Consider the following 15,378-nt stretch of genomic DNA (forward strand, 5'->3'; position numbering starts at 1 on the left):
TTGCTGTCCAACAGAAAGTGCGCTTGGCTCGCATCCGCATGGCAAAGAAAGGAACAACCAACGCCTTCCTCCAGTACAAAGAAGACAGAGCGCTCGGGGTGAGACACACACTGACGGTCAATAGTTTCTCACTATGAAGCAGGAAGGGTGGAGTACAGACCTCAGACTGTGAAGGAAACAGAGGAGAAGGAAGGGAAGTACAGAAATGAAAGAAAACAGGGAGAACAGAAATTAGGAGCTTATTTTCTCCACTGACTGAACAGTTCTTTTATCTCGATCCTCACGTGATGACTCACATGCATTGTTTACATTCACACGCCTCCTTATGATGATGGGCAGTGCATATTTTGGCCAACTTGAACATAAGTCGCCTGCACAGCAACGACCGAGCAGAGAAGCTGCAGAAACACTTTCTGAGACACCTGAACCTCTGCACCACAACTCAAACTAGCAGCTAACACGAGATTCTGGGTGGGACGGTGAACCGGTAGGAAAACAGAAAAACAGACGCACACTTATGGATTTTCACAACACGTGAAGATATGTAACATCACAACACAAAGTATAACATGGACCCTGTTCTCTGAGAACAGAGAGGGGAGTTAAAGAGGGGGAGTCAACGTGAGAGAGAAGAGGATCGACAGAGGAACAGAAACAGTGAGGCGCACTCAGACAGACAGATGAGGAGCTGCTGGTTCAGCAGTTTGTTGCTTCACTAATAATAAATCCATCAGAGAAAGTTTTTCCCAACAGCAGCTTAGTGAAACAACAATAGAACCAGGTCAGCTCCATTACACAGAGACAACAGCAGGCAGGAGGTGAACAGAGGGACAGAGGAGTTCCTCTGGTTGGACGGGGTCTTACTGTTTGGAGGGATGTCTGTGTAAAGAGCAGCCTCATTATGGGCCGAGCTGGCTGTAAAACACACTTACAGTGTCTGTTTGCAGCTGATTAAAATGAAAGGGCTTTGTGGATTGTCCCTCTGCAGCTGGGGTCATAAACCTCCATCACACTTTAACTGGACTTTATCTGTCTGGGTTATAGTCCACCACTGATTAATATTTCCCTCCAGCTGCTGCCAGAAACCTGAGCAGAAATCCTCCATCAGCAGAGAACGAGGAGGCACCGTGTGGTTTGTCATTCTTAACCGAGGTTTGTTAGTCGGCTCTAATAAGGGACCTGAAGGAGTCTGAGTTGTGTGTATGTTCAGCGTTAAGACACAGAACTGGAGCATTCTGAAAATAAACTGCAGGTGAACTAAAGATCTGTTTTTATTTTCCTCAGACATCACTGGGTTTAAATGTTTTATCAGTGAAATGGGTTCAAACATCAGGTCTAGGATGGTGGATCACTCTCACATCGCTGAGTCCTAATCCCTCGTCTACACTGAGCAAGAAAAAGGGCGAATGGGAAGTGGGTGGGGGGGTGAGGAGTGAAGAAGAAGAAGAAGAATACGAAGAAGAAGAATACGAAGAAGAAGAAGGCGAGCAAGTGTAAAATAAGAGGATGAGAAAGAAAAGGAGGAAAATCACTGTGTGTAATCTGAGAAAGAGATGGACCAGCAGACAGTTCTTATACAGGCAGAGAGAGAAGACTGATGAGTTGTGAGGATAAAATGACAGAAAGAGGTTTAAAGATGAGTCGGTTTAACTTTTGGAAGAAAAATTAAAAGTTTTAATCATTTTAATGTGTGTCGATTCTCCAGTTCTTTCTGACAACTCAAACTTCAAATCCGTAACATACTAAACTTCCTGTTGTTACTAAAGTAAAATGGTCTAAAATACCACATTACTAGTAGAAGTCCTGAATTTAGTCGTTAGTTGATTCTTCACTGGCTGAAGAGCAGTGTTGATGTGACCTTACCTGGTCCTCACACATTACAGGAGTCCCAGTGATGTCCTGCATCCCTTCATGCTGCAGCCTTCTTATTTAATAGATAGAGTTACTGAAAAACAAATGTTTTAGAATTTGAGGACCTTCAGGATTTGTCAGATTGCTCTTTGTCTTCTATTAATATCAACTATTGTGAGAAACTTGTTAAAGGCCCTGTTCAAAGAGTGTCCTCAAAATGATTAGGTCATTAAATCTGTCACCAGCTTTACTTAATTAACCCAAAGTAACATCATTTAAAAAGTACAGAACATCTTTAAATGGACATTTGAAGAAGAGCTAACACTGACTTTACCTGTGTACTTTACTCCAACTAATACTGAAACAGATCTTTTACAGGATTCTGACTTTATCTGAATGTGAAATTTTTAATAAACTTGATATAACAATAGAATTTAAATTAATGTGTACATCTGATGACGTCTGTGTGTGTGTGTTTGTTCAGGACCGGGACAGTGACAGCACGGCTCTGTGTGTGAAGAACAGATCAGCGTTTGAGCATCAACACCACCACCTGCTGCACTGTCTGGAGAAAACAACGGTGCTGGTTCAAACTCGGAGCATCTCCTCACATCTCGCACCCACACAGATCAGAAGTTTATGTTTGTTTCTGTTTCGACACAAGTAGAGACCAACAGTAACGTCAGTTTTAATTTTTAGCTTTTTAATGCACCAATAAAAACCAACCCTCTCCTGGGTCAGTTCATCTACTACATCCAGCTTTGCTCTGACAAAGGATCTAAGGTCCAGATGTTGTGTTTTTTTTTAATAATTAATTTAATGTAATAGATGCTGATGAATGAAATTCACAGCTCTTAAATATTATATCGCCCATAGGTAACAGAATTAGCTGGAAATAGGACTTTCAATAACTGAGTCTCCTCATTTGTCTTTGGAACACACCTTCTTCTTTTAACCCCTGAAGCTGTAGAAATAAAAGACACCGCTCTGTGTTCTTCTCCCTCTGTTTACAGAACCACGAGTTCACAGACGAGATGACCTACAGCGAGTTGTGTATGACTGAGTCCGTGGGCTTTAGGACCAGCCGCAGCACCTCCCTGTCCAGCCAGCAGGGGGCGCAGAACAACTCCACCGGCTGCTGCCCCCGCAGGGCCCGGAGGAGAGCCGCCATGCGACTGGCGAACTCCACGGTCTCTGTCAGCCGGGGGAGCGTCCAGGAGCTCGACACCCTGCACGTGAAAACCACGTCCATCCCACCACAAACGTAAACGAGATGTTCTCACTGAAGGGAAATGAACAAAAAGATAAAGAAATACACCAGAAATGAAGCACTCAGTGTGAACAAGACAAAACACAGCTTTAATTCAAGGGTCTGACAAACGCGGCATTAACCCTTAAGGAATAACAGCTGTTCTCATACACAGACCCATTGTGGGGGCTCATAAATCATGGAAAGAATGGCTGACAAGCAGTTTCATGACCGAGTGTGGCCTGTTCCCTCATTACTCCCTGAAAAATCAAACGGATAAAAGGTCCAGATGTGGTTCTGAGTGGGACATTTGATTTGTAACTGTTTACTGTTTTTATTATTATGTTATAGACAAGTCCAGCTGCCAACGGGACGGGCTCACTGTCTTCAGGATGAATTCTGAATCATATGGACTCTATGGTATATCCTTCACAGGCCACGTCAGTCACCTGATCTCAACCCATTTGGAGGCTAACTGCAAACAAGCAGCTGCAGTAAAGGCCTGACGAAGCATCTCGATGAATGCTTTGTGGCACCGTCATTGACTGCATGGATCTTTGCAAAGCACTAAAAGCAAAGCAATTATGTTTGTTCTATTATTTATGAGACCCCAAAATAGGGGTTGTGTGTATGACATCAGGGGTCAAATCCACTGAATTAAAGCTGAAGGTCTTGACTTCACTGACCTCTTAAGTGTTTCACTGGCGGTGGTGTACAGAGACGCATCGTCATTCTGTTTTTATGGATCTTAATGTAAATAAAACCACAGAAACTGAGACAGTTTCCACAAGTGCCGAACAACAGCTTTGCTAGTTTGTTGAGGAGATCACAGCAGGACAGTAGGAACGGGCCTTTGTCTTCTTTCCTACCTGTTGTTGTCACACTTCTATGTATGTGTCGTGTTAGCGTCTTTATTTGTGTGTTTCTCTGTTCCCAGTCGCTCCAGTCTGAACGCCCAGGCCGGTGACCTGAAGCTGAACTGTGGGGAACAAGATTTCACTGCGGCCATCATCAGCATCCCCACACCGCCTGCCAACACACCTGACGAGAGCCTCCCTCCATCACCTGCCCCAATTCCTGGCATCCTGCGCAACACCCGGGCAACTGCTTACACCCACGAAACCGTCAAAATATCGTCCTTATAACCTCTGACTATTCCTCCTCCCCCCAACAACCACCCAGTCGCCCCGCCAGTCACCCTCCCTTTGAATTCTAACTCCTTTGAACCTCTGATCCTGAACGTGGGGCGCTGCAGGCTGAAAGTTCGGGGACAAACACTACTGACATGGGTACTTCAGGTATCACCGGCTGTTTTGAGTTTCTTTTACAGTTTTGTGCATTACATGATGAAATGGACCTAAACTGGGGGGGTCCATGAAGAAGACAGAGCAAAGCAAGCAGGTGAAAATGGAGAGCAAGAAAAAGTAGGTACAACAATTGGTCTCCCAAAGACGTTACAGAGTCAGAAGAACCCCCCCTCCCCCATTCATATTAGACACTAACACCCACTTCCCCCACTGCACAACTTTGACTTGGATCTCATTGCACAAACCAAACAAAGGTCATCGAGGACTGAGAGTGGAAAAGATTCCAACTGAATTCAACATGAAACAGAATGGATTTGTTGGGTCCCATTGATCATAACACTTCACAGGAGGGGTTCAAATCACATCTGAGGGTGGTTCTGAGAACTACTGACCGTTTAGCAACATATCTGTGACTGGAAAGGACGAGATAACCCAGTTCAAGAGGGTTCAGATCCACAGCTCATCACTTTGTGACGACTACAGTCACAAAACATATCAAAATCAAAAAAATGATATGTGTTGATCAGTTTTTCTTCTTTTATTCAGACCCGGTGGTTTCTGTAGGATCTTTCAGTTTTCTTTACAGACTGGATCTTTGAAGCCTGATTTGAGAGAAAATGGTGCTCGGCTGAGTTCACTTACATTTTTAGATCGACAGTAAGATTGAAACTTCAACAAGGATTAAGTTTTCAAAGGTGAATAATCTCAAGTCAGTTGATTCTGATGTCTTAAAAGTTAAGGAGTTACGCTCAGTCAATAGTGGACCGTCTCTAAGCTGGTGTGAATTCAGCACTGGAAGCCACTTCGGGTCACGTCTTGGGGAAAGTCCGGAGTGAAAACTTCTGGAAATGAAACATCGTCTTCAAACAATATTCGTGAAGCTGCTGAAACACTTGAACTCTAACTGAACTGGGTCTAACTGATCTATGCTGAGCCTGAACACTGTTCACACAACTACGCTGAGCTGAACGCAACTTACCGGAGCTGAACTGGGCTAAACCAAGCTGGACTTAGCAGAACTGGACTTAGCCTGTTGTGTAAAAGGAGAGTAGAGAGAGTAGAGGGTTAAACCAAGATCCTGGATTGATCTGGTCCAATGTGAACTGTGTGCTCTGACTGTAGCTCCGACGTGTTTGTCAGTTCAATGCTGACGCCCAGAACGGGAACGAAAGCCTTTTACTTATCAAAATATGCAACATTACAACAAGCAGGAAAATAGCATCAACAAATGAACAGAATAAGAACAACAATAATAATAACGTGTGTGTTTCAAACCTACGGGGATTATTGCAGGGAAACATGTAAAGTAACGAAGAAACGAATCAGTTATGTGAACATAACGTATTCTGCAATAGATCTCAGTGGAAAAGGAAAAAACCAAACCAAAAGCTCCACAGCATCAAAGTTCTGTTTGTCCACATGATGAGTTTTCAACATATGATTCACTGCTTTTTATTTTTGATCCTCCTTTTTCCTCACTGCTCACACTTAAACAAAGCCCTTTTCATGCTGTATGTTCATATCTTACATCAGTGTAGTGGAACAGTTTACATGAAGCATTTGTTGGATGGAATCAGCTGAGTCAGCATTTAACTGGACAGACTTCTGGAGTGAAATCAGTTCATTTCTGTGGAACTGCTGCCATCTGCAGATCCATTTAGTGAAGGAGACTCATTGAAGTCTAGTTCCACATGAGGCCTCTGACTATTCAGCTGCCTTGACGGTGCTGAGCTCAGCTTGATCAGTGACTGGCGCCTGGAGCCACAAGGTTCAAATTCTTTCAAGTCATAAATGAAATATGGTTCAAAGTATTTTAGTGATGTTCAGCACTAGGAAGTTAGATGTGGTTTCTCCTACAAATCTCTAAAGTAGAGTGAAATGTGTGTTTTTACTTTAAATAGCACTTTAATATCAAACTGCACATCCTCCAGCAGGGGGAGCTGTTCACACCTGGCAGTCTGCTACAGATGCAGGTGTGTTGACGTCACTTCCTACAGAACAGAGGAAGAACAAATGATGCTCAGTGGATTAAAATTCCCTTTATGACATGAATACCTTTAGAGTAATATGAAATGAGTACACATTAGTTTAACGGTTCACTCTAACAGTCAGGGAGAAAATGAACACATACATCCATGTATTTATGATCTATACATTGATCTAAAACCCTTTCACTTCTAAAATCTCCTCCAGAATTGATCAAATATCTATCGCTGAGCACCTATGGGGTCTTTAAAAGTAGAGGCTTCATCAGTATCAGAACTCCTTTAACATTAGTCTACGTGGAAAACACAGATATCATCGGATACACACGACTTTAACTGTGAGCTTTTTGGCAGAGCGTTTCCTCGTCCATTCAGACGTAAGTGTGAGTGACACACCGACAGGAGATGAGACGTACATAGTGTAACATATTTTGTATCATAAACTTTCACCTGCATCTTCCAATCAAATCCTCAAACCAAAAAAAAAGAAGAAAAAAGATAGAGATGAAAGTCGTCGAGTATCTGACCGACATTTCTCCGTGCATGAGCCTCGTACAGTAGAAGTAGCACTACTGATCATAGGAACTTCTCAACCATAGCTGAGAAAAAACAAGAAAAAAACACAACTTCATCTGTTCTTTTGCATGATGGTTTTTATTGAGTTCTCTCCTATTAGTCGTACGTTTGTTTTTCCTCATCCTCCTGAAACTTTTCAGGACAAGTGTTTGCACCACTGAGACGTGTACATTAGATTATCAAGAGAAATAAAACAAATTATATTAATGAATTATTAATTTCAGAAATAAAGTTCATTCAGGCATGTTCCTCGCCAGGATGCAAAGTGTGTGTGTGTGTGTGTGTGTGTGTGTGTGTGTGTGTGTGTGTGTGTGTGTGTGTGAGGGTGTTTGTGTGCATTTGTATGAATCTGTGTGTTCGTATGATGAGCAGTCACAAATATGCATGGATACCGTTATAGGTATTTTATCTGTTTTCTCCAGCAGTAGAAAGAGAATTGACTGAAAGACGAGACGCAGCAGTATTTGTTCACTGGATGGATCTTTTCCTTTTCTTTAAACTCTTTATTATTATTATGGTGATTATTGGACAGTTCAAACCTCTTTACGTGGTTTAATTGACCTAAAGTCATCATCATAATATAAATACATTCGTAGTGTTTTGAATCCATTTCCTAAGCTTTAAACTACTTGTGATGGACTTTAGTTCATGTGTGAAATTGTAAAAAAGATAGAAACGTAGTAAGTAGTGAAATTATATTTACAAATAGAATTTCACTTTAGACTAACTAACATATGCAATCCTGTTTTTTAAGATTACTGTTTATTCTTTTTGTACATTTGTCCCTTTTGGCCTTCCGTACAAACTCTCTTTTATTTCCACAAACTGTAGTTTTAGCTGAATTTATTTATTATTCTACATCGTGAATCTAGTTTGTGTTTATTTAATTTATGAACTTTAGAAGAATTTCCACTGTCACTTGTTTCCTGTGCTGTTCTCTGCTTTTGTTAAAATCCACTATCATCTGAACAAAACATTTCCTTTAAAGGTTTGTTCATAAACAGGTTTGTAGGTGATGAATTCTGCAGTCAGCTGGGATCTTCTGTGATGTGGGGCCTTTTTCTGCTGCTGACATTCTTAAATCTTTCTAATCTAATAACTCGTCAGAAGCATCTGAAGGATCTTTGGTAAAGATGGATCCATATTCAAGAGGAACAAGTTACTGTTTTCACATTTTATCCATCAACTTTGTCAGTGATTTACTTTTAATGAATTTTGGAACAAATCATTTAGTTTGAGCCATAAAGTTGATAATCTTACAAATGAAGTGATGAATTGAATTGAAGGAACTGATTATCTTTGTGTCATGTGACAGAAAACAGCACACATGATAATAAGGCTAAGATATTAATAACTCAGAATATTGATCATTCCTTTGACGTCATATGATATGACAACATATCTTTTAATTGAAATTTCAAATTAAATTAGGTCCAATATTATTTAATGAATACTGATAAATAAACTCCTAATTCACAGCCTTATGTAGAAATAAGAAGTAACTTGAAACTAAAGTCAGTCTATACTTTCAGCTGATTGTGATTCTGTTCTACAGTTTCCTTTGCATCAGCTGTTCTCTGCTTCTTTTCCAGAGAAAGTCCAGTGTTCCTTTCCTCTAGTGTTGACTCGTGGCCCCTCACCACAGGTTGCACATCTGTGTCCGTCACTTAATTTAAAGACTGATTCTTCCCTCTTTGCTCCATCTGAATCAAAAAGATGAAGAGCAGCCACAGCAGAGTTCTAAAGAACAGGACCGGACTCTTGTATGAATCTGTGAAATGTGTGTTTTCAGAGTTTTAGCTTGCTGTTTTTATTTTGAGACAAGTAGCTGTTCATCTGAAGTGGTGGTTACACCACAGACGAGCTGCTGTCGTTCAGTTTAAAGGTCTCAACAATCCTGTGTTTTAATATAACACGAACCAACAAACAGCATTTTTCTGACAAAGCACAGATGTTAACCATCACTTCAGAGTCCAGCAGCTTTTCATCCAGTGAACTGACAAACAGTGATGTTCAGTCTCAGAGAGACGGAGAAAACAGCATTAAAGCACAGAGGTGTATATTCCATTCCACTAATAAAGACTACAGAAACCAGGACACGGGGAGCTGTGGTTTTTCTGGACATTCAGTCACTGACACATGTCCACTTCATGCATTTACATCTGGTTTGTTCTGAAATGAAAACCTGTAAGAGCTGCACCTTTAGTAACTGCTGTGACTTCCTTTTTCTGCATGATTTAGCCCTGCACACTGTCTTGCAGGAATTGTCTCGCATTCCTCCTGCAGAACAGATGTTGGTTTAGTTCCTGCATGATCCCACTTGTGCATTTAGGACCATTGTTTTGCTGTGTGAGCTTTAGTTCAGCAAGGACAAGGAGTGGCCATTGTTGTCCAAAATAAACCAAAGACCCAAACTTCCCAGACCTGAATACCTGTACCTGAATAAACTCAACTCACTTTGTGTCGTGAAATACACCAAACAGCACAGGACATCGACCAGTACAACTCCATTAGATGGGATAATAGACGGGTGACCTGACCTCAGCTGAAAGGGCATCATGTAAATATACAAAAACACACACTATAGGTTTTAGCAACTGTATCAACACATTAGACGGGTCCTGTGCAAACAGTCAATGACCTCATGAGGCAACCGCTGCACATATGATCGTGTTTCTTCAGGGTTCCATCGATGTCATACCTGATTTATAAGTTAATATATATATATATATATAATAACTAAGAACACTGATTAGCGTGTGATGAGCTTTTGTTCATAACCTTTCAAAAGGAGAAACTTGGAAACACGGTTCTTTCTGCTCCACTACATGTCGTTCATTTAATGACCCTCCAGTAAACATGAGCAGCCCTGAAACTGGTGACATCTATTTTTAGTTGTTAGTTATTTCAGAACATTTGGTTTTGTCTCACTGTATCTGAACTCTTGAACATTTTCAGTACAAACTCCACCAATTCAATTCAATTCAATTTTATTTGTACAGCGCCAATTTACAACAGAAGTTATCTCAAGGCACTTTACAGTGTTTAAGGTTTAAGACCTTACAGAAAATATTTATACAAAAAATTATAGAGAAAACCCAACAATCCCATTTGAGCAAGCTTTAGACAACAGTGGAGAGGAAAAACTCCCTTTAGAGGAAGAAACCTCCAGCAGAACCAGGCTCATAGTGGGCGGCCATCTGCCTCGACCGGTCCGAGTGAGTGGAAAGAGAAGAGAGAAAAGAACAGCAGGCAATAAGACAACAACAAGCATCAAGAACATTGGGCAGATGAACTGGATTCTGAAGATGTACAGCAGAGAGAGGGAGACAGAGAGGAGGAAACACAACTACAGGAGAGAGAAGACACAAAGTTAATGACATGAAATGGTAGAATTTGAATGGAGAGAGGAGAAAGGAGAGAGGAGAGGAGCTCAGTGTGTCAGTAGAGGTCCCCCAGCAGATTAAGCTATATCAGCAGAACTAAGAGATGGTTCAGAGTCACCTGATCCATCTCTAACTATAAGCTTTATAAAAAAGGAAAGTTTTAAGTCTAGTCTTAAATGTAGAGAGGGTGTCTGCCTCCCGAACCTGAACTGGGAGCTGGTTCCACAGGAGAGGAGCTTGGTAGCTAAAGGCTCTGCCTCCCATTCTACATTTGGAAACTCTAGGAACCACAAGTAAACCTGCAGTCTGAGAACGGAGAGTTCTGCTTGGAAGATAAGGAACTATGAGGTCTTTAAGATAAGATGGAGCCTGATTATTAAGAGATTTATAAGTGAGGAGAAGAATTTTAAATTCAATTCTGGATTTAACAGGGAGCCAATGGAGAGAAGCTAACGTTGGAGAAATATGATCTCTCTTACTAATTCCAGTCAGAACTCTGGCTGCAGCATTTTGGATTAACTGGAGGCTCTTTAATGAGTTATTGGGACATCCTATTAATAATGAATTACAATAGTCCAGTCTGGAAGTAACAAATGCATGGACTAGTTTTTCAGCATCACTTTGGGACAGGATGCTCCTAATTTTAACTTTAATGTTTCTTAGGTGAAAAAAGGCAGTTCTAGAGATTTCTTTGATGTATGAAGTGAAGGAGATATCCTGATCAAAGATAACTCCGAGGTTTCTTACAGTTTTACTTGAGGCCAGAACTAAGTCATCAATGGTGAGAATGTGTTTAGACATAGTGTCTCTGAGATTTTTAGGCCCAAACAGTATAACCTCTGTCTTGTCCGGATTTAGGAGAAGGAAATTGGAGGACATCCACGTCTTTATGTCTTTTAAGCAGCTTGAAGTTTGACTAATTGATTAGTTTCTCCTGGTTTCATAGATAAATATAGCTGGGTATCATCTGCATAACAATGTGCTTCCTAATAATATTGCCTAAGGGGGACATATATAAAGTGAAAAGAATCGGTCCAAGCACAGATCCCTGTGGAACTCCATAGCTGACTTTGCTGTGCATGGAAGACTCATCATTAACATGTACAAACTGAAATCTATCCGATAGATACGATTTAAACCACTCTAGTGCTGTTCCTTTGATCCCAATGACATGTTCCAGTCTGTGTAATAAAATGTTGTGATCTATAGTGTCGAATGCAGCACTAAGATCTAACATGACGAGTATAGAGAGTAGACCATTGTCTGATGCCAATAAAAGATCATTAGTGACCTTTACCAGTGCTGTTTCTGTACTATGATGTACTCTAAATCCTGACTGGAAATCTTCATACAAGTTATTGGTACGCAGGTGGTCGTACAATTGTTTAGAAACTATCTTTTCAAGGATTTTAGAGATAAAGGGCAGATTGGATATTGGTCTATAATTCGCTAAGACCCCTGAGTCCAGAGTAGGCTTTTTGAGTAGGGGCTTGACTACAGCAACCTTAAAAGCCTGTGGTAAAGATAGATTGATCTGATCTAATATGGACGTGCTGATCAAAGGTAAGACATCCTTGAGGAGTCTAGTCGGGATGGGATCTAAGAGACATGTTGATGGTTTAGAGGAATTAATTAATGAAATTAATTTAGAATGATCTACGTGGAGGAAGCAGTCTAAGTAGGAGCGCTGATCTAGAGTAGACCACAAATAGAATCCTCACTTTGAATTCTTTCCTGAAGTTGAAGCCAACATGTACTTAAAGTACAAAAGTACTATTACTACTACTAACTACTACTAAGTATTCCTCTAACTAAGTGTATTTTAAACAGTAGTGATGCTGAACAACTCCCGACTAGATTTCAAGTTCAAAAGTGAGAAATCTGACAAACATTTGTAGAAATAAATAAGAACAAGAACAGAGATCAGTTCTTACTGCAGACGGCTGCGTTTCTGTTTCTTTTAATGCACTTGTTTAATTTTTTAATGTCAGTTTAGCCTCAGTTGTTTTCTAGTTATTATAGTTTCTGCCCTTTTGGCTGTTTTTTATTTTATCACTGGTTTAATGTTCACATTTTTATTAAATTACAGCAATCCAGTGTAGTCATTTCAAGTTCTTTGTATGCCATTCTCATTTTATTATATTATATTTTTAGTTTTACAGTAGCAGTATGAATTTCTTTAATAATCTATTATTTTATTTAAAAGTCTCTTAATGGATGTTGACTGTAATGTGGAATAGAATATAACTCACATATTTGTAATACTGAATTAGAAGTCACATCATGATAACACAACAATAGTACATCTTAATTAAAATATATATTCTGTCTTTGATTTGTTTTTAGACATTTTAAATTCTGCAGTGAGGAAGAATAAAACTTTTTGATTGATTGCATTTGATAAATTAAATAAAAATGCTGTGAGACGTGTAAAGTTTCATATCACATTTATTACATATGTACGATACATGGTTAAGTTTCTTATTTTACATGTTGCCGATCACACTTCTAATACCGTGAAATGTGTAGACAAAAACAGTATAAACTGTCTTACAGTTGTCTTTTGCTTACAGAATAATGTTGAGTTTACTGAAGAGCTGAATAAAAGCAGAGAGACGTGATTCACTGGTTCAAGCTCAAACACCTGTGTGAGGTTTTCTGTCTGTTCAGGAAAATAAAACATTTGATACGAAGAATTCTCTAAAAAGAAAAGAAGTGGAACAGAGATTTGTTGGTTTCACATCCAGGTAACTTCTTCAGTCTGAAGAGGGTTGATTAGGATCAGCTGCTGGGTCTGAACTCTGCCCACCTCCGGACTGTGGAGCCTCGTTACTGCTTCTCTCTGGGTGGAGGAGTCTCTGTCTCTGACTGAAAAAACACAAACACACTCGGTTTAATCAGAACTGATCGACGTCACCGGAAGCTGCTCTGATCCTGTAGATACTAATGTAACAGCTCACCTGTTGAAAAAGGAGCTCAGTTTGCAGCGTCCTGGAGAGGCTGGTTGAGATAACAACCGTTGAACCAGTTCTTCACCTACATTGAAACAATTTTTCCACTCAGACTCAACATAAACGTTGATCTGCTCGTTCACTTTGCACTTTACTGTTTCTCTCAGTTTCTCTCTTGCCAGATTTTCTCCCTCCTCCAAAAGCATTTCCCCAGTAATAACAGCTGGTGATGAGCAGCATTTCGACAACTTTCCCAGTTTCTTAAAAAGAGCCACGCCTATAATGACAGTGAGTAAACAAAGGCCATGCATCTGAAAATAAAATCAAAGAGAGGTTTTATTATCTTCATGAACTTGTTGTAATTTTCAACAACAGGTAAGCAGACGACACTTTGGTGAACAGGTAAACATCGCAACTAGTTCTTGATGCAGAAAGACTCGAGCTTCCCCCACTGCAAACAGACTTTCAATAAAACTAAGGACGAAGATCAGTGATGTCAACAGAAACAGTTATTTCGTGTTTCCCCAACAAAGGTAGAAGTGAGTTAGAATCAGGAAAGAGAAAGTGAAAACAAAAGAACACGAGGAAGAATAAAAACTGAAATCATTATAAACACTCACCATCGACGTGGTTTTCAGCTGAACGATCTCCTTGAGGTTTTGCTGTAAATCAGTGTTTGAGTTGCAGGGTTTCACTTCATGAAAAGAAATCTGATGATAACAGCAGACAAACCAGTCTGCATCCAGTAAGACAGCAACAGGCCACAGCAGAGACACCAGCAGTGCACTGAACATGCGACCACACAAAACTGAACAAAAGTGACAGTTGCAGCAACACCTGCATGTCCATGTCCATGTAGATGGACGTGTACATGTACATGGACATGGACATGTACATGTTCTCAGAGTGAAGTTGCAGACTCTGTTAAAGGCTCTGTCCATCCACAGCAACAGGACAAATATCAAAGCAATCGGCAGAATCATGTAGGCCCAGCAGGCTCTCTGGTCTCCTGTGCAGGTACACTTAAAATTCTTGTCGAATAAAAACTGGAAGGTAAAGATCACGATGACTGTGGTGTAGATACTGACTTTATTAGACAGTTGGTGAAGAATCTTTTCCACTGCTTTTTTCAGGCTCTCCATGTTGGTGGTGGAAGATTTCACTGAACTCAGATCTGCAACTGTAAATAAAACCAAACCCAAACCCTTCCTGTTTTTAAAGAGGCTGCAATGAGGGGCGGTTGCTTTCTCCAAAATCGCTGCCTCGTTAACCCTTTCACCACCTTCAGTGTAACAACTGCTGCTGCAGCCTGAGCTGTGAACGGTGAACGATGAACGGTGAACGATGAACGAGTAACTGCTGCCTGAGCTGTGTCGGCTGGTAGAGGACGAGTGACAGTTTAACTTATTTGGATAATGAGTTAGACTTTTAAAGCAACAAGTAACAAGTTCCCGACAATATTTACATGGTGCATTTATTGTGTCCAAAACGCGACATTATTATTATTATTATTATTATTAGTATTATTGATGTTTTTGTTATTAATAATGTTACATTTTATTATTTTATGGAAGAGAATAACACAATTAACATGTTTATAATTTTCGAAAGTATTTATGTACAAACATAATTTACATTATTTACACAAAATCACTACACACATCTACAAGAATCAAAGACCACTAATTAACTATGATTCCATGAATAAATAATGTCTGTCGTCCGTCAGGTGACAAATAAATGAACGTCAGATATCAGACATCATTCATTTCCTTGTTTCTCAGCTCCGTAGCGGAGCTACAGCTGTCACCTGACAAAAGAACAAGGACCTGAGGATGGACTCACAGTTGAGTGAGTAGTGAACGAATCATTTCTGTTTCCTGTCCTGCTGACTGAGCTTATGGAGCTGCTGCCATGTGGAGAGAGAAGGTACTGCAATGAACTGGAAATGAACGAATCACTCACTGAGAGGACTCATTATTCTCAAGTCATAGAAAAGATTCGTTCATGTTGAACAAATCGTTCAAGACCGAAACATCGCTATAACGAAACATCTTTCTCGGAACAACCTCC

At 40.2% G+C, this 15,378-nt stretch overlaps 2 protein-coding genes across 4 annotated transcripts in view; one reads left to right on the top strand and one right to left on the bottom strand.

Annotated features, from left to right (window-relative positions):
• Window positions 1-9,152, top strand: part of kcnd1 (potassium voltage-gated channel, Shal-related subfamily, member 1) — a 48,626-nt gene extending 39,474 nt beyond the window's left edge. For both annotated transcript variants that reach the window (XM_026368961.2, XM_026368962.2), the window contains exons 7-10: window positions 15-98; window positions 2,336-2,431; window positions 2,865-3,115; window positions 4,038-9,152. In XM_026368961.2, coding sequence (XP_026224746.1) covers window positions 15-98; window positions 2,336-2,431; window positions 2,865-3,115; window positions 4,038-4,245 — 639 coding nt within the window. In that variant the 3' untranslated portion in view covers window positions 4,246-9,152. The remainder of the gene's footprint in view (window positions 1-14; window positions 99-2,335; window positions 2,432-2,864; window positions 3,116-4,037) is intronic.
• Window positions 9,153-12,784: 3,632 nt separating this feature from the next.
• On the bottom strand, window positions 12,785-14,528 carry LOC113166862. 2 transcript variants are annotated; one of them, XM_026367043.1, is made up of 4 exons: window positions 14,203-14,528; window positions 13,926-14,154; window positions 13,315-13,616; window positions 12,785-13,222 (listed from the first exon to the last, which is right to left on the bottom strand). In XM_026367043.1, exons 1-4 carry the CDS (start codon window positions 14,445-14,447, stop codon window positions 13,111-13,113), a joined length of 888 nt encoding a protein of 295 aa, XP_026222828.1. In that variant the 5' UTR covers window positions 14,448-14,528; the 3' UTR covers window positions 12,785-13,110. The 2 variants fall into 2 exon arrangements, with proteins under 2 accessions (XP_026222828.1, XP_026222827.1); XM_026367042.1 differs by having other exon boundaries at window positions 13,926-14,528.
• Window positions 14,529-15,378: the final 850 nt, after the last annotated feature.

The sequence above is a fragment of the Anabas testudineus genome, chromosome 7, assembly GCF_900324465.2.
Source record: "Anabas testudineus chromosome 7, fAnaTes1.2, whole genome shotgun sequence".
NCBI lineage: Eukaryota > Metazoa > Chordata > Actinopteri > Anabantiformes > Anabantidae > Anabas > Anabas testudineus.

What these genes read in the sequence shown, in the direction of transcription:
- LOC113166862 (XM_026367042.1), bottom strand. Translation starts at nt 14,447, where the DNA reads ATGGAGAGCCTGAAAAAAGCAGTGGAAAAGATTCTTCACCAACTGTCT. An exon ending in AGCTGAAAACCACGTCGATG is followed by an intron (nt 13,617 to 13,925) that starts GTGAGTGTTTAT and finishes TTTTATTTTCAG; the next exon opens with ATGCATGGCCTTTGTTTACT. An exon ending in CTGAGCTCCTTTTTCAACAG is followed by an intron (nt 13,223 to 13,314) that starts GTGAGCTGTTAC and finishes GTGTTTTTTCAG; the next exon opens with TCAGAGACAGAGACTCCTCC.